The 24926-nt window shown below is 41.3% G+C and overlaps 3 protein-coding genes across 3 annotated transcripts; all 3 read left to right on the top strand.

The window, feature by feature from the left end:
* Positions 1-582: 582 nt before the first annotated feature.
* Positions 583-7607, top strand: mturn (maturin, neural progenitor differentiation regulator homolog (Xenopus)). The gene is made up of 3 exons (XM_062436418.1): positions 583-984; positions 4657-4779; positions 5994-7607. The coding sequence occupies exons 1-3, from the start codon at positions 826-828 to the stop codon at positions 6099-6101; spliced, it is 390 nt and encodes a 129-aa protein (XP_062292402.1). The 5' UTR covers positions 583-825; the 3' UTR covers positions 6102-7607.
* A 940-nt stretch (positions 7608-8547) lies between these two features.
* On the top strand, positions 8548-13880 carry LOC133996946 (E3 ubiquitin-protein ligase ZNRF2-like). The gene is made up of 4 exons (XM_062436454.1): positions 8548-9276; positions 11064-11159; positions 12574-12679; positions 12989-13880. Exons 1-4 carry the CDS (start codon positions 8958-8960, stop codon positions 13044-13046), a joined length of 579 nt encoding a protein of 192 aa, XP_062292438.1. The 5' UTR covers positions 8548-8957; the 3' UTR covers positions 13047-13880.
* Positions 13881-15109: 1229 nt separating this feature from the next.
* Positions 15110-19248, top strand: txnl4a (thioredoxin-like 4A). Its single transcript, XM_062435784.1, has 4 exons — positions 15110-15250; positions 15482-15661; positions 18563-18666; positions 18793-19248. Exons 2-4 carry the CDS (start codon positions 15509-15511, stop codon positions 18962-18964), a joined length of 429 nt encoding a protein of 142 aa, XP_062291768.1. The 5' UTR covers positions 15110-15250; positions 15482-15508; the 3' UTR covers positions 18965-19248.
* Positions 19249-24926: the final 5678 nt, after the last annotated feature.

Below are 24926 nucleotides of genomic sequence, written 5' to 3'. Positions count from 1 at the left end.
ATGTAAATATTACAGTGTGATTATTATTATAAATGTGAGTGTGAAGTTTCATTATTGACCTTGGAAATAGTAGTTTCCAGTTGGAAAAAATTCTGCAAGGTAAGTGGATTTTTTTTTTTTTTTTCAAAACTATTGTATCACCAGCTTACTGCAATGTAAAGCTCACACCTATAGGCAAATGAAGTATGTGGAAGTATGCTTTTGGCAATTTGGGTGGACTGATCCTTTAGTGAACATCTTGTTTCTAAATATATTTCATTGCAGCACTGATCTTTAGAGGATCATTGAGGCTACTAATTTATGCTGACCTATTCTTTCCATAATGCAGGTATAGCTTTAATATTATGCACCTGCAACATATTTTATAGTGAACATTTCCATATAAATTCAGCTCATGTTTCCTCCATCGTGTCAGCGGGTTTCAATGATCAAGTGATTTTGCCTACATAGTGATAAAGTTGGGAGTAGGCCCATACGGCGCCTCAGATATGGACGGCTGCCCGGCTTCACTGTTCGTCATCGCGTTTTTTCCAGCGTCCTCCTGCGTATGCATGTATGCGACCGACGGGCTGATTTCATAACGTGGGGAGGAAGAGAGGAATGGGGCTTTGAGAACAGATGAGCACCAGACCCGGTTAGACTCTTCTATGCACCAACAGTGTTATCTGTCTTCCCGGGCCATGCAAGCAGTGCTCTAAGAGGAGATGCGGTAAAGGAGGGCTGCTGATGCTGCTGTCCGATCAGCTGTTATTTGCGTCTTGAGCATCATCGCCGCGACGGCCAGAGAGATCGAGATCAGGGACACTGCAGACCGGATAACGGAGGATGGAGTTCAAGCATCTGGTGGAGGCGGCGGAGAAGTGGTGCTCCGGTAACCCGTTCGACCTCATCTTCGCCGAGGAGGACGACGAGAGGCGGCTGGACTTTTACGCAGAGCCCGGTGTCTCCTTTTACGTGCTGTGTCCCGGAGGCACCGACAGCTTCGTGAGTGAGCTTCTGTGCGGGGCCTTTAGCTCTAATGCTGTGTGTATGTGCGTGCGTGTGCGTGCGTGCATGTGCGTGTGCGTGTGTGCGCTCTTGTAGGTGTGTGGGTGCGTTGGAGGTGGGGTTGTCCCGGTTGGTCCCGGTTTTCCAGCTGATGGACAAGGGAGGGAAGGAGGAAGAGGGGAAGAGGGAGGGAGAGAGAAGTGTGTGTGTGGGGGGGGGGGATCTTTGGGCGAAAAGTGAAGTGGATGATGTCATTTTTGGGTGCACCCCCCCTCCTCCCCTCTATCATAATCATCTGCGATAACCCTCCGAAAATCAACAGCGTCAAACGAGCCAGGTTATAACAACAGGAAGGCTGCAACTTTCAAAATCAAAGCCCCACACACCATTGCATTGTCTGGAAAACAAAGCACAAAATAGATTAGAGTTTTTAGAAATGACATATTTTTAGAGATATAAATATAAAATGAATAAGGAATGTCATTTTTATTACATCATTTTTATTTATAGCTATGCATGCTACCAAAAAGCTGATGCTAAGATCTGAAACCAGACTAGTGTGCAGATAGTTGTGTGTGTGCAGGTATTTGTCCTCACAGTTAATCCACTGACTCACATGAATCACATGCAATGCTGTTCTGCAGACATTAAGTAACCGGAGACACACTTTTATTTTGAAGGTATTCCGGCCTCCTCTGTTCTGATCCTCTACAGACCATCCTGACACAGCTGAATACATATCCTATACCAGTGTGGTGCAGTGGGGATGTTATGAGCCCTAAAGCTCCTGAGGCCAGACCCGCCCTGCTCCCTCCTCCTGCTCAGTGACAGGGGCAAACGGGGTGGGGCGGGTGGAGAGCAGATGGAGATGACCCAGGAGCCAGGGCGTCTGTTCAGTCAATAACACATTGTGTCACAGTGACCGGGCTTGTGTTGTGTGTTCACAGGCCTCGCTTTGGATTGTCCAATAGACAGCTGAGCAGGGGTGTTAAAGAAGGGGCTTTCCACGGTTGTTAATGAAAAAAAGAAGAAAAATACCCCAAATCCTCAGCTTCAGATCCATAAAATGACATAAAACACATAGCCAAAGGTTAAACAAACACACACTCACAACTATCAGGAGTTGTTGTCTCTCTGCAACTACTCCCCCCCCTCTCCCCATCTTCTCTCCTTTCATCCCCTTTTACCTCCCTCTCAACTCTCAGTGATCCTCTGCTTTCAAATCTAATGCATGTCAACTGCTGCAGCCCTGCACACACACACACACACACGCACGCACGCACGCACGCACGCACGCACGCACACACACACACACACACACACACACACACACACACACACACACACACACACACACAGTGTCATGTTTCCATCACTTCAGAGGACATTGCATAACCACTACATGTTAAAGGGACTTGCTTTTTGTCTCTATAAGGGAGGCGAGTCCCCACAACATGACTATGTCTCCACAAGGTGAGGAATACCTGGAACACACACACACACACACACACACACACACACACACACACACACACACACACACACACACACACACACACACACACACACACACACACACACACACACCTAACAACTACATTCCTAACTGTTACCCAAACTTTGACATAATCATGAAGTTAGTTTAATTTTAAACTAAATTTTCACCCTAAAATTAATTATTTACATTAAGGGGACTTGCCTTTTGTCCCCATAAAGGAAGCGACTCCCCAAAACTTAACCATGTTAACAGATTTACCACTGAGTGGTCTCAGACTTTTGGACTCTAATGTAAGTCCCCACAACGTGAGGAATACCTTGACCACACACACACACACGCACACACAGTTCTCTGTTTGTTATGCACTCTCAAATCAGCTACAATAACTCTCTGTCTCTGCAGGACTCTTGAGATCTATTTACTTTAGCTCGATCAATACTGCTATCAGCAGGGTTTCTCAAATGCTCTCACTGTCTCTCTTGCTCACACACACACACACACACACACACACACACACACACACACACACACACACACACACACACATACACACACACACACACACACACACACACACACACACACATGCACATACACACACGCACAGCCTTCAGTTTATTTTGTGCACCCCACCCCCCACCCAAAAAAAAAACTGTGGGCATCCAGCACAACAACCTGTCCTTTCACTAGAGGGCACTGTATGATCAGTTCCACCATAACAACATTACAGCTGCTCATCAAAGTGCTCAGCTCTGTAATTTCCCCCTGGGTATGTCTAACTAGTTTTCAGCCACCCAGGTCATGTGCTACAACTTTTAGAAGCTGAATGACAATGAGATTTGCCGTCGTAGCCTCGTAGCTATTCGTTTCGCTGCTCCTATGAGCGGTTTTCCTGAAAGGTAGGGGTTAACCTGCGCCTTTGAGACACACCCTCATGTGAGAGTCCATCCATCAGTGTCAAACAACAATCCCTGAACAGCCAGAGGGAGATGACACCACAATAAACCCCTATCTGCTGTGGTAACACTTTTATTCCTGGCTGTTTCGTATCTTTTCACATGACTCTCATGTGATTCCTAAAACTGACACATGAGGGTGTGTCTCTATAGGACATAGGTTGAGATGCTAGCTAAACACTTTTATTCATATTATATTATCTGCTTTTGTTTCTTTTACACCTGTCTGTTATTTCCTTAAGGCCATCCTGCATACTTGGCCAGACACTAAAAGCCATTACCTAATACATAACCTAACAATGCGGCCTTTCGACTCAAATTAAACAACGCTTAAAGCAAGTGAGGTGGAACTTTCCTGGCCGACGCCTAACTGTAGTTTTTATCTAACAATTCCCGTAAACGTTTCAAGGTAGCCGACAACTTGCACTAATGAGTAGGTGACCAGAACACAAGGAAATACAAGTTATCACAATAGGTTATTACCGTTTTATTGGTCATAAAGATGCTAATATTTCTGATCCAAGCACTCACTAGACAAGTAGTGTTAAAGTTCAGGTAAGGAGCAAATAGTTAACAAATTCCTCCTGAGTAACTGTTTCATTCATGAGGTAATGATACATTCCTATTTAAACAGTACAGTGGTTGGATTGTGGGATTCAAATATTGTAAGTGATGTAAATGTAGCCATAAAAGAATCCTGCATTTCTAGTAACAATCACACCACTTGTCAAAAGTGAAATGAATAACTTTCATTATGAAGTGTCACCGTTGTTCATGTTATTCAAACTCTGTCGGCTGCATGTCCTTGTCTCTTTATCTGGTTTAATGGGTTCGTTCTAGTTTTTCCGTGCTACAATGCCCCTGACCTGACTTTACTTGTTTACTTGTTCATTCCTGCAAGCCTCACCACCACTATATGGCATGCATGGGCTGCACTGGATGGATAAAAGTGTGACAGTATCACATCACATAAATCAAGTTCACTCACAATATTACATAGAGGAATAAAGTTTACCCTCATGAAAGAGTTACCCTTGAGGGATGCTTCTTTTATATGCATATGTTTAATTAATCTCTTTTATGGTGATTGGTGTCAGTGAAATAACTCCTTTACTCCCATTATATGCTGCTATATGTATTTTGTCACTGTTTGGGAGCGATGTCTTCTTGCATTGATATTTGTCCATCTGTCTGTCTGTGTATGTGTTTGTTTAGCACGTGTGGAGCGAGAGCGAGGATTGCCTTCCCTTCTTACAGTTGGCCCAGGATTACATCTCCTCCTGTGGGAAGAAGACTCTGTTGGAGGTGCTGGAGAAGGTCTTCACATCCTTCAGGCCTGTAAGGAAACAAAAGGAGACACTCTGGGAGTCACAGTTTTCTTTCTGCCTGCTGTGTCTAGATCTATTACAAAACTAGAGAAAATAATGGATTGTAATATAGTCATTATAATAGATATTTTAAAAGGTGTAAGTTCCCTTTTAAAAATAATAAAAATTAATAAACAGCATACCTTATAAATGAAGTGATTTGATCGGCTGCATGGAAACAAAAGTGCAAAGATGATGGAAATGATCAATGTCTCCCTTTTGGTTTCTGTTTTTGCTCAAAGGAGAACACAGCGGAACAAATGATTTACAGAGCACAGTAACAGACTAAAAAGCAATTTCATTTCAGTTGGACATCAATTTTTCCAATTGAGGTGAAGTTCAAGGATGGCTCTCATGCTTTTTAAATACTTAAACGGTTTGTCACCCCTTAAAGTATACTGATAATCTAATAAAACCCTTTAATATATTAAAGTTCATCCAGTTATCCTTTAATTGAACCCAAATTTGAGTTAAAACCTTGAACTGGTCACTTCAACATACAAATCACTTACCCCAAATCCCTTAATTTACCCCTTTTATATCAGGGCTAAACCTATTACATATTCGTACACTGAATAATAATCCCTCAAAGATTAATTCATTTGCTTTTAAAAATATTTCGGACCTCTGATGTAAAGCCAACTTCAGTAATACCTTAAATTGATCATTATTGGATTTACTTATTATTTAAATGAATGTAGTAAATATAAACAAATAATTAATTATGGTAAAAGCTACCTTAAAATCCTTAAAATGTACAAAATGTAATATTCAAGGGATTTTTTGGAATATAGGTGCTCCTAAAGGGTTTCCTGGATACTCTAGATTAAAGTATTTGGTGTGTTTTAAGAGATTGTTGTTTTATAGTTTATTGGATGCTCAGTATATCAAACTGAGAGGAATCTAATGATTAATAAAAGGCTGGAAGTCATGCTTTGCCTTGTACTGAATTAATGCATGTTTGCCAATAAACACAGCATAATTAGTCTGCCTCCGCACGAGACACAAAGAATTTGTATTGTGGCTTTTTGCACACACACACACACACACACACACACACACACACACACACACACACACACACACACACACACACACACACACACACACACACACACACACACACACACACACACACACACTCGTATAACCTCTGACACAACATTCTCCCTCTCTCCCCGTCAGCTGCTGGGCCTTCCAGACCTAGAGGACGACAGTTTCGAGCATTACCACGCTGACATGGAGGGGGAACCAGGGCCCGACCACCAGCAGATGGGGGTCAGCCAGCAGTGATGAGCCCCAAGAGGAGGCCTGCAGCTGGGGCAGAGCTGCTTAGAAGTCCCTGGCCTCCCTCAACTCATCAGCCCAAACACTTAACAAGCAGTCTACACACTACACACACACACACACAATACGGCCAACTTGCTAAAAATGCACCACCATGTTCTTGAATGTCTCAGTGGCTTTGCTTCCCAAAGAGTGCGCTCTGTTGCACTTTGTTGACCCCCACCACACACAAATACACACACAAGCACCCACACACACACATACACACATGCACACACAACAGGGTTACGTGAGCAGTAGCCATGTACAATGCAAGTATCATAATCATTCACCATCTGGTTAGTTAAAGTTCCACAGCACAGCAATATTACATCGGCCTCAGCTGGCTTTGTTATGCAGAAATACAGTCAGATGTTACCGCAATATACACCTCCCCTGTGGCTTTGGAGACGAATGTGACAGATAACCTACTTTCTCTGCCAGGCTATTGACATAGAGAGCAACGCGAAAGATGAATGGGTGAAAACTGACGGTTTGAGGCTGAGTTGAGGCAACTGGAAAGACAAGCAAGGTGAGGGAGGGAGAAAGAGAGAGAGAGAGAGAGAGAGAGAGAGAGAGAGAGGGAAACTGTTGATTTTTCCACTTCACGGAGGGAAAGAAGGAGGGAATCGAAGATGTACAGTTACGATGACGTAGATCCAGGTGGGGCCGGCTCTCAAACCATACTGTTTTAAACACCCCCTCTACTACTGACACACTTTAAATAGTTGTATAGGTTACAGTCAGAAGCATTTCACACATTCGCTTCCCCATGTTGGAAATCAAAGTGTGCAGCTTTACAGTAGCATGGATCATTTGAGGTGTGTCACTTAATGTTTCTAAGGCAGTACACCTCAAAGAGTTGAAGACACTTTATGAGGACATTTTTAACCAATGTTAATATCATATGACCATCACGACAAAGGCCCATGCTGCAGCTTAAGCCCTTCCCAGTTTGGGTGTCTCATTGTCACAGGACACCCGATTTCTCTTCTGTTCTGTTGTCTTCCTGGTTGTTGGTGGTTTACACTTTGCCCTCTTTTCTCAGCACAATCTGATGAGATAGCTTCCTAAACAAAACCCCTTCTTTTTGAGGTTTCTCTTAACCACAAGTTTGATAAGTGCACACCCCAAAAAATCCCTAAGTGATATTACAGGGAAGAGAAAATATTTGTCGGCTCAGACCTTCTGGGCCTACCCTGATATTTCTAATCTCACAGTGTGTTGTTGTATGTCACATCCAGTGCACTGCAATGCTTCAAGCCCCCCCCCCCCCCCCCCCCCCCCCCGCTGCCGCCTTCAAGCACCCAAACCCCTGCAGCCAAACACATGCAAGACTGTTTCAGAGGTTTATCATTAGCTCGTTTACTTTGGCTTGTAAATGTATGTCTTTTTATTGCCTATTTGAATGTCTCTCAGTGTATCTTCTGTTTGTCCTCTGATGTGTGTGGAATTGTTCAATAAACCGTGTGAACAGAGCGTTCCACAGGCGTTTTTTTTTTGCTTGTTGTTAATGGTCTGAAGTTAATGGAACACAACATGGAGGGCTTTTCATATCACAGAGTGGACTGGTGACCTGCTGCTGTGCCAACAGCCCGCTGGTGTTACTGGGCTTGACGTCACACGCCACCTGACGCGCCCACTCAAGGCTGCGTCAAGTCAAGACTGGAAGGTAGTTAGAGACAGGAAGCGAGGAATTGGCCTTTCACAATTAAGACATGAAACTTTCTGTGCATTTGAAATATTTGCACCCATCTTTCAAATAAATGCAGCACTACACATCTGCATACATCTCCACACATTTTGTTGCATGGTGTTTTATGTGTAAGCCCTCATCAATTAGTAAGAATAAGTAATTTTTGGTAAACTGGCTCTTCCACTTTTATAATAAATGATCAGACAATGTGGACATTTCCTGAGTCAACCAGTGTTGACTTTGAACTTTTGAAGGCACTTTTAATAAGGAAATATTACTCTTCACATCTAGCAATTTTAACAATAACATTTGTAACCTTTGTAACAATTAAACTGACAAAACAGCCAAATACACTTCAGATTCTAGATGATGATAAAATAAGGGTAAACTTAATTTCTATCATGTATCTCATAAAATGCAGGTCAACATGTTTTATGCAAAGTTGAACACATTTTTTTTCTAAAAAGAATCAGCATTCGTTAAAGTTAAAGCAAACACAAATCACAAGTGCAAAGCAAGGGGAAAAGACAGCAGCTAAAGAGAAAGACAGAGATGCATAAATACGGAGTTTCAGTCTCTATTTAGCAACTTCATACAGTTTATCCACAGTTACCACTATTGGCCTAACCCGCTTTTACACTGAAGGCGTGTTGGCGTTAATCTGGTGAACTTCTGGTGCCTTGACGGTGCTGCCTCACAGGGGGGAGGAGGGCGATCCCTGCTTTTATTTTTCTTTGCAGACGGCCACGGTTGAGAACAAAAACAAACTTGAACCAGACGGGCTCTGGGTCAACACTTGAGCGTATGTCCTCTTCCGATGAGGAAGAACTGAAGACTTGTAACTGAAGAGATTTTATCTTCATTTTTTTTCCATTGTTGGAAAAAAAAGGGAAGGGCTCTGCCAAGAAAAAAACAACCATTTGGAAATTGAGTTATGCGTCAGTGAGTGCGCACTTTACGCACAGGGCGCACCATGAAACTTTAACATGTTGGACCACTTCGCCGGTGTTGTTGTTCATGCATTTCCTTTGTTGGTATCAGCTCTTCAAGACTCACTGTAACCATGTGTCGTGGCTAAAAAAACTTTACAGCGCACTCAAGCTTGTGGAGGTTAGACCTGAAACAGCATGGGGGCCAAACAGAGCAACACGGTATTTGATGGCAGAACTCGGGCTTATTCCAGCTCCGATCTCCCATCTGGTCACTCCAGCGGAGGGGAGAGGATTGCGGGGTTTAGATACACCAATGGACCCGATGGCCCCAGGATCCGTATCACGGGAGGGGGGCCAACCAGCTCTGGGCTCAGTATACCGGCCGGCGGCAGGTCGGGGTCACACCACAATCAAAATCCCGATGGCACAGATGGTGGCGATGAAGAGCCACCTGAGGGCCACAGGTTGCTAATAGGGTCCCTACCGGCTCACCTGTCCCCTCACCTGCTGGGAGGTAAGACTGTAACGCAGGAGTTGGTACACATTCATAAACGCCACGAAACACCAGGAAACGCTGCTTTCTAATTCAATTAAACTGTTGCTCAACGTCTTCCGTCATCATTCAACCATCTCTGATTTCGTTATCTGGTTCCTGAAGTACAGCTTGTCTGTGTCACTGTGTGAATAGAGAACAAACAGTGCACCATGCCACTTCATCTTTATCTCTTGTAATGTTTATAGTGTGGTCATTGTTCTCAGCACAGGGTCCTTATCATACTCGACGGCCTTTTTTTTAATCTCATGTGGCATAACTGTAATATTTCTGCTCTTCACACTGAGCCTGTGTTACTCAGTTCAGTGTCAACAATATGTGACTTCATGCAGGCGTTTGGTTATGACATTCCTACAAGCTATTATAAAATTACAGTTGCTGCATGTATTTTTCCATTTGACATGTGAGACCTGGCATATGGTAATAGCTGTCTAATGACTGAAGCCCTTTGTTTAGCACTTCTGCTTTTTTTGAAGCCACAGGTGGCTCTACACAGTCTTAAAGCGTCTTTCTTCTTTGCCTCTCCCCCTTGTCTTGCTAAACTGGCCTGTTTTTCACTCCGGCTCAGAGGGAAGAGCGCATTATGTAGGTCAGCAGATAAGAGCTTCCTTCTGGTTACACATTGCCTGACACACACACACACACACACAAACACAGAGAGAGAGAGAGAGACATACACACATAGGCACACACATACAAACTTCCTGAATTAGTAAGTTTAGCTGTATCTAAACGGTCGAGTTGTTTCCAGACTAGACCACAACAATACAGGGCACCAACTGACACAACGGGACTGTTAACAACCCCCCCCCCCTCCCACACACACACACACACACACACACACACACACACACACACACACACACACACACACACACACTCCCGTTTGACTGGAAAAACAAAAGCTCCTAACATTTTCTAATGTTTCCTGAATCCCTTGCATTTGCTGTTTGAGCTTTTTGGATATGACGCATGCTCCAGTTTCCTCATCTTTTAACAATGCAGTCAGTAAAAACACAGCTCAATATAGCCCTCACGTAATTTCCCAGATAAGGAAGTGCAATAATTATTCACCTCATCAATAATCATGCTGGTCAGTTACATGTAATAGTGACTCAGGTATGACACAGCATCCACACAGGCTTATCTTGTTTCCTCACCTCTCGTACAAACACATGACACAAATGTGAGGTTCGCTGCAGAATCGGACGTAATCACCGCCTTCATGCGTGATGTATTTGTTGTCCTTTCTTGACCCAGGTGTTATAATGTTAAACAAGAGGCTAGCTTATCTCAGGTCAAGCCATTCCTGCCCTATTAATCTCTGTGCGGCTGAGAAGATGCACAAGGTCGGGGAGCCTTGCGCATTTGGGTCAAATTATGAATTAATAAATCACTTATTTGATGATTTATTATAAATATTGAGGCCCTCAGCTTGAGTGTGTTTCCAGTTAGTTTGAAATGAGCAATTAAACACACACACGCATACACACACACAAAAAAACATGGGCAAAGAAGAAAGATGATTTGATTGCAGATTGTAGCAGATTGTTTACTAAGAGCGGGTAGGAGGTGTTGGGTCATGTCAGATTGTGTAAGATCAAGCCAGTGCAAACGGTCCCGCGCCTCTCTTGTGTATATATCAATAAAAGGTTATGAGAGAGATTCTTGCCACATCCGGGTCCTCATCTTCCTGCCTTTGTGTGTTCCCCCCCCCCCCCCCCCCCCCCCCCCCCCCCCTCTCCCAGGATTCCACTGTCCTGTTTGCTCCAAGTTCATGGCATCGGATGAAATAGAGAAGCACCTGCTCATGTGTTTCAGCAAAACACGCCTCACCTATAACAGTAAGGAAGTGTGGGGGGGAGGGGTGAAAGTACAAGAGATCCTGAAATACGGTTTTAAGTGTGGTGTTAGATTACAGTCCAAAGAGGGATTTTTCATTTATAGATGATGTCATTTGAAGGATTTTGAGAAGCCCAAAGAGATAAAAGTATTACTGTATTTCACAAGATAACAGCAACATTTCTTGAGACCCCACATTTGGGAACCACTGAAATATTACTGGTTTATTACTACTGATGTTGACACCTTTAGTTACTATTGAGTGGTTTAATATATAACAACACATCCTATTTCATAATGTAATCATATGTTTTGTATGTAAAGTCTAAGCCTGCAAAATAACTAAGCTGTCAAATACATGTATTAAAGGTACAATATGTGGCTCTGTAAAACATACACAGTATAAAGTAGCATAAAATGGATTTAAGTAGTACAAATATTTAAAAATTGCACTGACAACACATTTTACTGCTGCTTCTGTCGACCCTTCTTAAAGAAAAGCCTTTTTTTAACACAGCTGTACTTTACATTACACAATACAGCATGAAAAGAACAAAGCAAATTCAACTATGTGATGCAGCTGCATGCCCATGTTCGTGCAGACTAACTGTTTGCGAGCACCTGTGCACACGCACATCTGCATGAGCATGAACAGGAAGGTAAACACTTCTCGTCTCCAGGCAGAAGTTCAAAAACACTCACTTCTGACTGCACACACTTTTTTCACCAAGGGCTTGACGCAGTTGGATGAATGCTAACAGTAGATTGCCCCATCATCTTTAAATGTTAGGACCGTACATGTTGGGAGACATACGTGCACGCTTGCACGCACCCGCAGCAGCATGCATGTTGCTGATAAATACTGTACAGAAGCTGACCTACTGTACAGCATGTCTTAGCTTATCACAGGAGCACAGCTGTGTAAGAAATATGAAGTCATTCCTTTATCCCATCATATAACCCATGCAAATATAAAAACATTTGAATAAATATCTTCTTCTATAGAATTCATTTTAATATGTGCGTGAGAGGGTACAGGCAGTCCTAGCCACTCCCATGCCTCAGGTATTGACACTCATATCTGAATATGCAGATAAACATGTGACACAAACGAAGACATTATATAAGTTCATTTAACCAGTCTGGCTCAGTTTTCTCTCCAGTATTATTTTAAAAAATAACATCAAACTACATTCAACTAAAACACAACCTTTTCCCATTGGAGATTGCATATTTCCCCCTCTGTAAACACCAGTTATCATCAGGGCACAGATGATGTCTGGTATTCTGGTAGCAAAGGTTAAACAGATGGTTCTTCTGCAGGATCCAGTGACTGAAACTGAACATTTGACACAAGGTTTGGTGTGTGAGGCTGCATTTTGCTCAGTTTGTCTGGGTTCATATTGTCTTTCTCAGAGGACGTCCTGTCTAGGGACTCTGGGGAATGTGCCATCTGTTTAGAAGAGCTGGAGCAGGGAGACACCATTGCCAGACTGCCCTGCCTCTGTATCTACCATAAAGGGTAACTCAGAAACACAAACACACATGAAAAAAACTTTTGCTGGTGGATTTACTCAATTTTTAGGGGGAAATTCAGATTTTAAATAATGTTTCTCCATTTTTAGTGTTAATGCCAGAATGCATTTTGTAGGAGTCTATTAGACTCTAAAATGTAAGTTTGGTATCAGTCGTCTCATCTAACTCTCATCAAAAAAGCAAAGAAGTGCATGCTCCAAAATGTTGTATTTTATTCCTTGAACATAATGACTCTTTGTTTTGTGTCTGTAATCTTTCACCTTTATTTAATCACATCCTTCTCTATCTGTTTCAGGTGTATAGATGAGTGGTTTGAGGTGAATCGCTCATGTCCAGAGCATCCTTCTGACTAGGAGCCGCAAGAGTACAGTTTTCAATGTACTCTACGTCTGTCTGTGGTCGACTGTGTGACCTGACCTCATCCAAACGCTGTCTGTTCCAGCCGAGCGTCAGTGCTCATCAGGGATTGTTTATTATTCATATTGCCTCACGGGACAGCGATGGACTTTTGAGATTTTGCTCTAGGCATCGTGGGATGTTCAAAGAACCACTGGTGGAGTCAGTTTGTGTCTCCAGAAAATAAGTGAATGTTCCCTATGTCCCCTGCTGGCTGAAAAGTGGGCTCATGCAACCTGAGATCTTGCTGGACTGGACTGTTTTGCTGAACAGGGTGTGTTTTTATAGCAGAGGACTTTCATACCCAACATGGAGGAAGAATAATGTCTCTTTTCAGTAGAGATTTCCATTTGATGCCTGTTCAGAGGCTTGATCAGAACGCTGAAGGCTGATGTTGTGCAATGTGAAAAACAAACAAACAAACAGCCATACTGAATAAAATATGCCTATATCAGCTTTAAGGGATGATTACAGTGTTGATGGTAGTGGATTGTATTTTGTCTGTTTGTTGCAAAATCGGCTATCAATATTGTGTCCTAGACCAAATAGTCTAACGTGAAATAGTCAAGACTTTGTTAATCACTTGGCCATTCAGAACCACAGTAATGTGATTGTGTAGTGTAGTGGTGGAATACAAAATAGGCCGATACATGTCTAACAATGATTCATACTCTCTCTAAGGAGTGCCATAATATGCTGCTATGTCATAGACTGGAAAGTTTTCCTATAACCTTTGAACCTTTGTGTATTGTACTTTCTATTTGTACTGTAATGAATTGCACAACAATAAATGTTTTGTCTTTATGTTTCTTTATTTGATATACTGTATTAATGACTAAATATGTTAATGTCAACATTTTAATTTATATATTTATTCATATCTAATGAAATTGAGATATTTCATGAACTATAACTGTAGAGAGAAGGCAGTGATAAGAAGATAAGTAGAGAACGTGATTCTTCAGAAGTGGGCAGGGACATGGATTAAGTAGATCAAATGTTTTTCATCTTTGTTGCTATATGAGCAGCATGAGGAAATGTCAGCTTTGCATTTGCTGAAGGTGTTGCAGAGATAGTACCTTTTTATTTCCTGATAGCTTGTTTCCTCAATATAAAATTGGCTTGACTATCTCCAAGGACAACTGTTGCCATCAACAAAGTCCTCATAACCTATATCATTGTATGTTCTATTCAGTTTATTCATCAATTTAAGTTCTCTTCACTAAAGGGACTGATTTAAGTAACATTAGGTTTCATGCCCATTTTATAAAGGCATTATTTTGACTGGAGAAATGTACTAAATTACTTTAAATTTTTATTCCAATCCTATAAAAGCTTTGATTAAAGGCAGTATAGGCCTATTTTTCCACTCGAGGTTTTTGGTTTGTTTCTTCTCAGTTCAAGTTTCTTCTAAATTCACTGAAGAGTATTTTAGTGGAAAAGCATTTAAAGCATTTCTGATTTTGGATTAAATTGCATACCATATGAAAGGTGATTTTCTCTTTTAGGTTCCCTGTTTATAATCTAATCCTAAAACTAACTGGGTGTATAATGTCTTATTCCCTTACATAATCTATAAATGTACATTTTTACTTTCATTTGTCATTGTTTACATTAATATAATTGTGCTTTTTGTTTTTATTGATACAAGAATGGAATACACATTCAACACCACATTATGCATACTGTCTATACAGTTCAGAAATCAGTTACATATATGACGAAAATAAAGACTATGACATAATAAATTACATGTAGCCTAAAGATAACAAAAACGTTATTAAAATAAAAGTAAATAAATCAATTAAATGTAAAAAGGTGGAGGTTATATATGTATATATATATATTTATATATAGGTCTATGTATTTTTAGTCAGAGGTTTCATGGAACATTGTGGTTTATTCATTTATTGATTTATTATTGGTATTATTGTTTACTAGCTTGAGTTAATGTAATTCTGCAGTCTGTAAATGATACTTACATGTGACGTAAACACGTCGGGTGGTGACGCTGTACGTACAACAACGTACCACTAACGGAAAGGTACCCTCATTGGTATCAGCAGCTAACATTGGTTAGCTTTATATTCGAGTTATCTAGCTACGTTTTACACCACAAAACGTTTATTTCACCATATAACACATTCGATTCAATTTTAAGGTAAGTTTTAAGGCAAATCTTTTAAAATTCCCATCTAATTCATTCTTTTTCCTTCTAGCTATCGTCAATTCAAGCTCGCTAGCTCGCCAGCTAACGTGGTTCAACAGGCTAACTGCATTTTCACACTCACTATGAGCACAAATACCGATCTTTCTAGATGTTTCTGGACTAAACGTTACTGTCTTTGTCTCTCAAGTTATTTGAATTAAAAGTCACGTGTTATTTTTTCAGACTGGGACTACACGGCGCAGGGTCAAGATGTCGTACATGCTACCACATCTCCATAATGGCTGGCAAGTCGACCAAGCCATCCTGTCCGAAGAGGACCGAGTCCTTGTGATCCGCTTTGGACACGACTGGGACCCAACATGTATGAAAATGGACGAAGTTCTGTACAGCATAGCAGAAAAGGTTTGATTAGTCTCTGATCCACCCTCTTAACAGTGTTTGTTGTGCTATTAGCATTAGCTTCAGTGATCCTTTGACGCGTAAACAAGCTCAGTAGCATCAGCTGATTGTCTGCTGTGATACATGCATGCTGCTGTTTGGGTAAATAAACTTAACATGTGCATTACATTCTTATATTCAAACAAAGCATGATATATGTCAAAGGATCTGCAACCTTTGTGTATATTACAAAGGTTGCAGATCATCAAGTTTCTATGCAGCCCTTTATATTTTCCACTCTTGGGAATTCTGGTGTTGTTCACCCTAAAGTCATAAATAGCCTGTCTATACGTTTGCTTTTCATCCAACAACTTTTCCAATTTAATCTCTTGTTTAAATTCTCTATAAATATCACAGTGTCATACTTCTTAGCTCACTTCAGTCTCCAGTATCTGCTTATTGTGCAAGATCCATGACTTAAATCTTTAAATATAATATTCTAATGTTTGTATTATATACTAAACTAGCAAAAATAAACCACCAATGCTAACAGGCTGTGTTGCTTTCAGGTGCCCTTCTCACTCGTGCAATAAACAGTGTGGCTGATAAAGAAAGAAATAAACAATCTGGTGTTGACGGGCTGTAATATTATAAAAGTAACATTACGACACCGTACTTCAATCAGATTGTGTATATTGCATAAGCTAATTGCAGGGTCAAAAGTCCATTGGAGAAGTTGTATATTGTTAATTGCCATGATTGTCTTATATTGGGTTACATAAATGTTGGCACAGCTAATAGTTGCCCTCATTTTCTTTAAGTAATAAAGTGACAGCTTATTCTACACCAGGGGTAGGCAACCTTTTTGACATAGAGTGCCAGTTTTAATGTTCTTGTTAATGAGTGTGCCATAATCAACAATAAGTTAAAACCTTAAGTTCAATTATGATACAAAATACAAAAACATCCATATAGGCCACATGGAAGAACATTTTAAAGATATTTTTCCATTATTTACAACAAGGGTTTAGGAATTATGTATGGATCCCATTTTCAAAACACTGCTTTCAGTAACTCATTTAAAACATATTGCATTGGGAGGAAATGTCAAACTGGAGACCACAGTGCATCAAACAAAAAATGTATATTATATCAGAATGCTGCTATCCACATGAAACATCAACATTTTGATTTTGGAAGCTGACTTATGTATTTATTTATTTGAATGTGGCTTTGCTCCTCTCTCACCACGGACTGACGTGCTGTAAATTGGAGCAGGATGACACCCAGAGGTGATTTATTTAGACGGGTCCTTATTATTACAAAGATGCTGGAACTTTGTTCACTATTATAATGTAAAAAAAACTACAAAGTTAGCAGATCTTAGTAAGCGGATCTGTGCTCACAACGTGTGTCACTGCTGCAGCGGTGCACTTTTACACACCACGCTTCAACATGTGCTGCGGGTCAGTTTGGTCTGTAAATACTGAAACATCACAGCAATAGTGTCTGAAATACATCTGTTCAATACACTGAATCACCACCTGCCTGTGAAGTTTTCTGCTTTTCTTTTTATTTCTCTGTACATCGTACAGCAGTAACAGCTCATCAGTAATTCATTGCAGACAGCTGGAGCGTGCAGCTCGTGCTTGAAACCGTTGTTTACAGGACGTTATAGTTCAAGTGCAGATGCTCACATCGTTACAGTCATTGTTACAGACATCCCAACTCTCCTGCATATTGATAGCGGCTCCCTGACGCCCGCAACTAAGATCCAATCTCCCGGAATCTGGAGTGAGCGAGCAAGAGTACGCACTAGAGAGTGACTGCGCATGTGTGTGTGTTTGTGTGACTATAAATGCAGCGTGTGTGAGAGCAAAGCGTCCTTACAGCTCTGTGTTGCCACTTATTAGACCGATCGCATCGCACCCCCGCCCCAGACCGACACCAAGGGCCCCTGGTTCAGATAGGTAGCGGCGTTGCCATCAGCTACCTATCTGAACCGGGACCCTCTGTGAGAGATGTGTGTAGGACAGCGGCCCGCAGCGCTGTGGGAAATGTGGGTGGGAGGGCGCGCTGTCAGTCAACGCATAGAGCAGGTGCCATGGTTAACAGGTGATTTTAAATGCTGCCGAGAGGATACTGCTTTTGCCAGTGTGCCAATGACTATGCTGCGGCGTGCCAACCGTGGCACGCGTGCCTAAGGTTGCCGACCCCTGTTCTACACTAACAGAAAGCTTTGATGGTCATCCAGTATTAATACTTAAAATATATATATATATATATTTTAACATGCTTACTCGTAAAATTACTACAATTTGGGGACCAAAGTCTTGTTCTCAGCTGAAAAGCTTGTGGTACAACATGTGCAGGTCCTTCTTTTAGAAGCTGTAGATTTATTTAGTACTTCCTGCTTAGGTGAAGTGAAGTTGCCTCACTATTTTAATCGCTGTGCTCACTGCGCTCATTTTCACTGTATTCTGCTGATTTTACAACCGAGATTCTCATTACAGTATGTTACGTTTGCATATGTTGCTCTCTGTCAGCAATTTGTTAATGCTTTTCAGCACATGCTGGCCAAACTTATTAAGGCTGCTAAAAAGCTGACACGCACTATAATTTCCTTCAGATAAGCACACTGAAGTGATGAGAAACTGCAGGTATTTAAAAGACAAATGTGGTTTGCAGCAGCCTATGAATAGTATCTTAAGTTAAAAGTCTCACATGTAATATTTTTAAATGTAGGTTATCAGGTTAAGTGTCATGTACAGAATACAGTCACCTACATGCATGGTAATGTGAACTGTACTCGAATAATTTAGTTTAATCCAACAGCTGACCTTTAATGATGAATATGCTTAGCAGTTCACTTCCCTGTATTGTTGTAGTAATATTATATCCATATATTTATATTGATCCTGACAGGTAAAGAACTTTGCAGTCATCTACCTGGTGGACATCACAGAAGTGCCTGACTTCAACAAGATGTACGAGTTGTATGACCCCTGCACCGTCATGTTTTTCTTCAGGTGAGGCACTAATTATTTACAACATCAGTGTTAATGTTCTTTAAATGACAACAATCCAAACAATAATTGAAAGTTAGGTGTAGATAAATTACTTGATATTCGTGGGGTTTGTTTATTTAATTCCAGGAACAAGCACATCATGATTGATTTGGGCACCGGTAACAACAACAAGATCAACTGGACAATGGAGGACAAGCAGGAGATGATAGACATTGTGGAAACAGTGTACCGAGGAGCAAGAAAAGGACGAGGTCTGGTTGTGTCTCCCAAGGATTATTCCACAAAATACAGATACTGATTTATTTCCCCTTTTTTTGGAGTTTTTTCCCCCCATTTTTTTGTGACACAGCAGAGAGACTACAAGTTACAGACGTCATGGAGGATCTTTTTAAAAATGTCAATTTTTGCAGGTGAAACAGGACAATATTTTTTAGCAATGTTTTGTCTGTGTGTGTGGCTTAATTTTCAATTTCAACTCCTTCAGCATCAATTACTTTTCTTTTTTACCATTTATTTCTTGGTGCTTAAACTCACTGTAAACAGCCTCACGTTTAAATGTAATAAACACGGATGATATATTTACATGTGAAAGATTTTTGTCAGGTCATTTTGCTTGTTGCTGCCTGTCTTCAGTTCTGTGAGTGCAGTTGCTCATACAAACTTGACGTGAACTACATAAGTCATTATGTGCTCTAACATCAATAGACTACAGTTGGCCTCCTCCATACAGCGAAGAGCTAGTATAGAGTGACTGAAAATCTTACTTTTGACAGTGTGTGCATTTTTGCTATTGTTATTTATACAATTTGTCTGCATTGTATACAGTCATATACAGTCAATGTAGTGGTGGAGGCTGAATTTATAGACATGAGAGAAATTTTGTGCCCACGAGTGTTAAAAGTAACAAAAACCTTACAATTATGTTACAATGTACACATTTTTCTGGATTTTGATTCAATTGAATGGTAATTTTAAAATAGTTTAGTTTTGTACTATGAATAGTAAAGAGTAAAAGGTAGATAGCCAACTGATACCTGAATCTCGAGAAGTGTCAGAATCTTCCACCTCAATAACATTTTATTGAACTTTGTGCCAAACGGGTATAAACAGTCAAAATATCAGAGGAAAGCAGCCCAGCAGATTTAGCATATTTAGTGATTTCATTTCACCCTATTATTCAGCAGTAATTATATGTATGTGGGCCACTCGGCTACAGTGACAGGTCAATGCCTGGAGCCAGGGAGTGCATTTCCCTAAAAGCGCCACTAGATGGAGCAGGAGACATTCAGCTGGTTTAACAGCGTCGGTCTGCTGTTGACATTGTTATAATAATAAAGATTGAGACTGTCACTGTGTGATCCATCAGTACAAAGTCTATTGACCAGAGATGCTCACAATGAAGTTTGACCCTGGTGTTCAGTAGCTCTAAACATACAGTATCAAAACAAATATACAGAAAGGCAGAAAACTGATGAATAGGAATAGAAAATGACAAAAGGCAGTTGCAGTAAGGCAGATGAATAACAGCTGTCCAGAGATACTGTCTGATGTATTTGAAGATCATGTTTATATTCAAGGTTGTGGACTGGTTGGTCACAAAGTGAAGTACAATGTGCCATAGCAGAGGAATAAACTGAAGAATGTATGAATTTAAAGGGTGTGATGGCATTTGTACAGTTAGTAGATATTAGATCCACATATTGCACTGTAGGAATGTACTGCCCATATATCACATACATATCTATAATAATAGAAATTGCACAGGTTATAGGCTACATAAACTCGAGTCCAGATTGGACTGTTAATGCGGGAATAAACACTTCTTATGTCTGCTTGCTTTGGCACACAGTGCTCTGTAGCACCAGTGAGAAGTATCTGTGATGAACAGTAGACATCCACTAGAGAAGTCTGTAGGTTTTTATTATCTGTTAGTCTTTGTGGATCTCACAGCAAGGGTAGCTTTTAAAATATATGCTCTATCTTCACCATAAAGAAGCTGAATCTCCTTAGAAATTCTATGAAATTATTTAACATTTATAAGTCTTGTTGGATAAAGATTCAGCCTAAAATGTAAACATCATTATCACATTATTTGTATCTTATGTGTGGATTGAAATGATCTCTCTCCACAATATTTACAGTCTCCCTAAACATTAAGAGTCCTTTGTAAAACAGTTCTATGTAGGAGGATAAAACAGGATAATTAATCCAAACCTTCAGGACCTCCGTCCTCCGCTGTTTACTTTTGTGTTCTCAGTTTTCATCATTAGCTGCAAACCCTGCCAGTAGTTATCCATCAAAAGGAGAATGATGAAGAAACTGATAGACAAAGCTTTAGAAACAGAGACAAATGCACAGAGCAAAGAAAAGAGGAGGAAGAAAAAACAGTCAGCCATAGTGAGAATATCAGTGGATGTATCTCATTAATATCCTTTAGCTGTCAGCTCCATCTCTGACAGCTCCTTATAACCAGACATCACACACTGCACGGGAGACACAGTCCAATTTATTGAGTGATAGATGAGGTGAAAGGGGACAAATTCTGTCTCCCCCTGTCTATTTCACTGTGTGTTTGAATGAGAAACGGAGAGAGAGAGAGAGATCCTCCGTGGAGTAAATAGCATGACCTCTTCACCTCTCCTGAGTGAGACAAGTTGGGAGTCATGTGGGATAAGACCTTCAATCTCCAATGCAGTGTGTTGGTCCTTCCAGACAATTTTCTGTACTGTTTATCTCTGTTGTTAAAACCTCCCAAGGCTCGCCACCCCCACCCAGCTCCCCACTGCCCACCGTCTGCTTATAGCTCCCCCAGAGTGTCGGCCAGTGAAAAAGACTGAGGGAAGGGAAGAAGGGGATGACTGAACAACAGCTGGCCATCAAAAAAGAAACAAGGGAGAAGCAGAAGGCGTGAGGAGAGAGAGGAGGCCAACTGCTGTCTGTGGCTGCTGCAAAAATAAAACACACTGACCAGTACTTGGCTGCACTAGAGTAAAAAAAACCCACATAATCTCTAAAATATTAACTTTTCAGAAAACAGACAAAAGTTGACTGCCACTCATTTTTTTAAAAGCGTAACAATATGAAAGCTGGAGCCCCAACGTGACCTCATACCACTAATGTGTGTACTCTGGCAGGAACGAGTGTATTTACAGTTCAAAATAAACTAATTTCCTCATCTTTTTGTGTGTGTGGACCATGTTGAGGACCTATGTTCACCCCCTCCAGGCTTTCCATGTCCTTTCCATTTACATTAATCTACAAGTCTGGCATGCCTTTGTCTGTGTCTGGCCTGTCCCTGCAGGGCCCATGTACACCATTACTGTGCCATTGGACTCATATGGAGCGCTGGGCCAAAGGGCGCATCCATCGGTCCATTATAATTCACATTATCATGCATTGTTGTTCCCTATTACTGTTAATCAGCTCAGCCTCGGGGAAAAAGGAGAAGTCTGGACGAGTGAGAGTTACTGGGAAAACTCCAGTCTAGACACATATGGAATCATGGCAGGATGTACAGTATAGTGTGTGCGTCTTTGTGTGTGTTTATGTGTGCGCGGGTGTGTGTGTGTGTGTGTGTATGTGTGTAAATAGAGAAAAAAGGAGGTGGAGTTGTGTTGTTCCCCATATAGGGAAAACACAATGTACCCCTAAAGCTGTGATAATCCAGGATCTGTTTTCAACTGATAGTGTTTATATGGATCTCCACAAATAGGATGCGGGCAGACTGCGAGGCTCATCTGGGTGCCAGCGGGAAGACGCACTGGCATCCCTCCATCTTCTCTCTCTCTCTCTTTCTCTCTCTCCTTTCTTTCTCTCCTCCTCCTTTTCCAGTCTAACACTGTCCATGTGATGCCCGACATGGGGGAAGGGAGTGGGGGCAGTCGCCAAATTCTGGGACACCCCACCCCCCACCCCTGCAGCTTCCCCTACTGGCACCGATACAGACACACATGCACAAATAATGTCTTAACCTCTTCCCTTTACTCATTAACTGTGTAACTGTGGTCACTACGCCTCATGCAACTGTGCGTCATCTTCCTTGGAGGCAGCAGTTCCTGAATGTCAATCTCAAAGTCGGCCTGGATCATCATCGCAAGTAACTTGTCGAGTTTAAGTAAAACAAAGCATTGGAACACATCAATGTGTTCAACCCAAGGCTTAATTTTTTTTTATGTGAGTACTTTTAAGGGGTCTAAAGATGTCAAATGATCCAGTAATCCACAAGCAAAAAGGTTATCTATAGATCACAGCTCACAAATGACGGTCAGAGTATTTGTTGGGTATCCTGGTAGGTACAAGTAAAGAAGCACATTGAATGGGAGGGCAGCAAATTAGCATTTAGGGTGGAGCTGGAGCTAGAAATAAATTACACTGTATGTACGTTACTGGTGATGCATATTAAATCTTTTCAGGGTGCAGAGTTTGGTCCAATGGGCTTAGCCTTCGTGTCCTTTAAGCCAAACAATGTGCAGAACTTTCACTTAGTATAAAACATCCAACAAAACAAAACAAAATGTATAAATATAAATGCATACATTGTCTCTTATTCTACACACCCCTGAAACCTGCCACAAAAATGAACTCAGTGTCACTCACTTCGAACAATGCTACCCAGATACCGTCACTTGATATAGTAGTCAGAGGTTATCGGTCATCATTTTGACTGCCAAATTAGAGAATACGGGTCTTATCTAATATGAGCCTGTCAGAGGGCAGACGCCAGAAAGAAGAACAAGAAGAAGAGAGTGGCGTATGCAGCTTTGTTCAGATGCTTCCACCATCTAAATGTAACTATCTGTGTCCGTCTAAAATGCAAAGTTATTACCACATATCTCGTCCTCTTCACTTGTAGAAGCATATTTGTCTAGGTGTAAGAATACGTTTGCTAACCTTTATAACAAAAAGCATTGTAAGCAATTTTAGAAAAGCCAGAAACTGTAGTAATGCTGGTCTGCTTTCATATCCTGTTGAAGTGATACTCCAAGATTTTAAACTGCACATCCTTAAAGTTAAGAAACTTGCAGAGGGGTCAAATTTGAACCAACAGAAGAAGCATAAATATCCCAACTCTTCCAAAACACTGGATCCTACTTTTCCCCATAATGCTACCAGTAGTATCATGTCAGACCCTACCTGTTAAAAGTCCTGGTTAGGCTTTTTAAATGTCTGTCCCTTTACAAGCTACTCCACTCTCACATTCAAATGACCACTTTCTATTCTGATTCAGATACGTGCATGTTCACAATTCCTCTGTCAGCAAATCTCCATCAGTATAAATCTGTGACCTCGTTCTTGCATGTCCTTCAACTTACTCATCCCATAAACTCTTTCTCTCTCTCTCTCCTCTAGGGTTATATCACAGCCTCTTTACATAAACGACACACCAGGGAGAGCTATCAAGACTCATCTCTCTCTCTCTCGACAGTTTTCGTTCCCTAATTCCTTCAAAGGGAACGCCAATCGAGAGACACGATAGAGAGATAGGAGAGATAGTTCACTGTTATATATATTCTGAGAAGAGAGATGGTGAGCAAAGGCTTATCTCTGAACTCCCTCCGAATCAAGATCCTATTCATTAATCTGATCTATTTTTCTTCTTCTTCTTCTAAGATCGGTTCTGTTGCGTGGGCTTGGGGGTGGGTTTGAGTTTTGTCCCTGTGGGGGAATTACTCAGAGTAAATGCAGTGTTGCCTACAGGTTGGTAGAGATTAAAAAGAGCAGATGTTTCATCCTGATAATATGCCGAAACAAACACACACACACCGACTCTACACCATTAAACGACCCACTGCTTGGCTTTTTTTCGTAGATGCTGACACACTTAGCAGCCGGGTGTTTTGTTGGTTTAATTCCCATCTCGTCCCCCCCTTTGCGTCTGTCTTTTAACTCCACTTGGGGACCTGTGACTAAATGGATTTACATCTCTTCTCCTCGCATCATTCCCAATGGGGGTGTCATCCCTCCGTCTGCCACAAAAAACAGAAGTCTATTTAACTTAACTCAGATACCAGCACACAGAGAGGAGGTGTGTTTATGCAGTCTGAGGCAACACACTGCTGCTGATGTCCTGCAAACACATGCTGAACAAACACACATGGATCACACGAGGCCTGTTGCTCTACACATGCACCTCCATTCATGGCAGACGCCTCCATTCAGATTCTTCAAGCCCAATTAGCACCTGCCCCGTCCTTGCAGGCAGAGCAGGCCTCCTGCCACACAGGAGGTGAGAAATGCTCCAGCTGAACCAACAGAACCAG

This window comes from Scomber scombrus, chromosome 16 (assembly GCF_963691925.1).
Source record: "Scomber scombrus chromosome 16, fScoSco1.1, whole genome shotgun sequence".
Classification (NCBI taxonomy): Eukaryota; Metazoa; Chordata; class Actinopteri; order Scombriformes; family Scombridae; genus Scomber; species Scomber scombrus.
Note: the sequence above shows the minus strand (reverse complement) of the source record. Positions and strands in the feature narration are given on the sequence as shown.

Coding starts and splice junctions, on each gene's coding strand:
- mturn (XM_062436418.1), top strand. CDS start 826: ATGGAGTTCAAGCATCTGGTGGAGGCGGCGGAGAAGTGGTGCTCCGGT. Junction 985..4,656: donor CCGGAGGCACCGACAGCTTC/GTGAGTGAGCTT, acceptor GTGTTTGTTTAG/CACGTGTGGAGCGAGAGCGA. Junction 4,780..5,993: donor TCTTCACATCCTTCAGGCCT/GTAAGGAAACAA, acceptor TCTCCCCGTCAG/CTGCTGGGCCTTCCAGACCT.
- LOC133996946 (XM_062436454.1), top strand. CDS start 8,958: ATGGGGGCCAAACAGAGCAACACGGTATTTGATGGCAGAACTCGGGCT. Junction 11,160..12,573: donor AACACGCCTCACCTATAACA/GTAAGGAAGTGT, acceptor TGTCTTTCTCAG/AGGACGTCCTGTCTAGGGAC. Junction 12,680..12,988: donor CTCTGTATCTACCATAAAGG/GTAACTCAGAAA, acceptor TATCTGTTTCAG/GTGTATAGATGAGTGGTTTG.
- txnl4a (XM_062435784.1), top strand. CDS start 15,509: ATGTCGTACATGCTACCACATCTCCATAATGGCTGGCAAGTCGACCAA. Junction 15,662..18,562: donor TGTACAGCATAGCAGAAAAG/GTTTGATTAGTC, acceptor TGATCCTGACAG/GTAAAGAACTTTGCAGTCAT. Junction 18,667..18,792: donor ACCGTCATGTTTTTCTTCAG/GTGAGGCACTAA, acceptor ATTTAATTCCAG/GAACAAGCACATCATGATTG.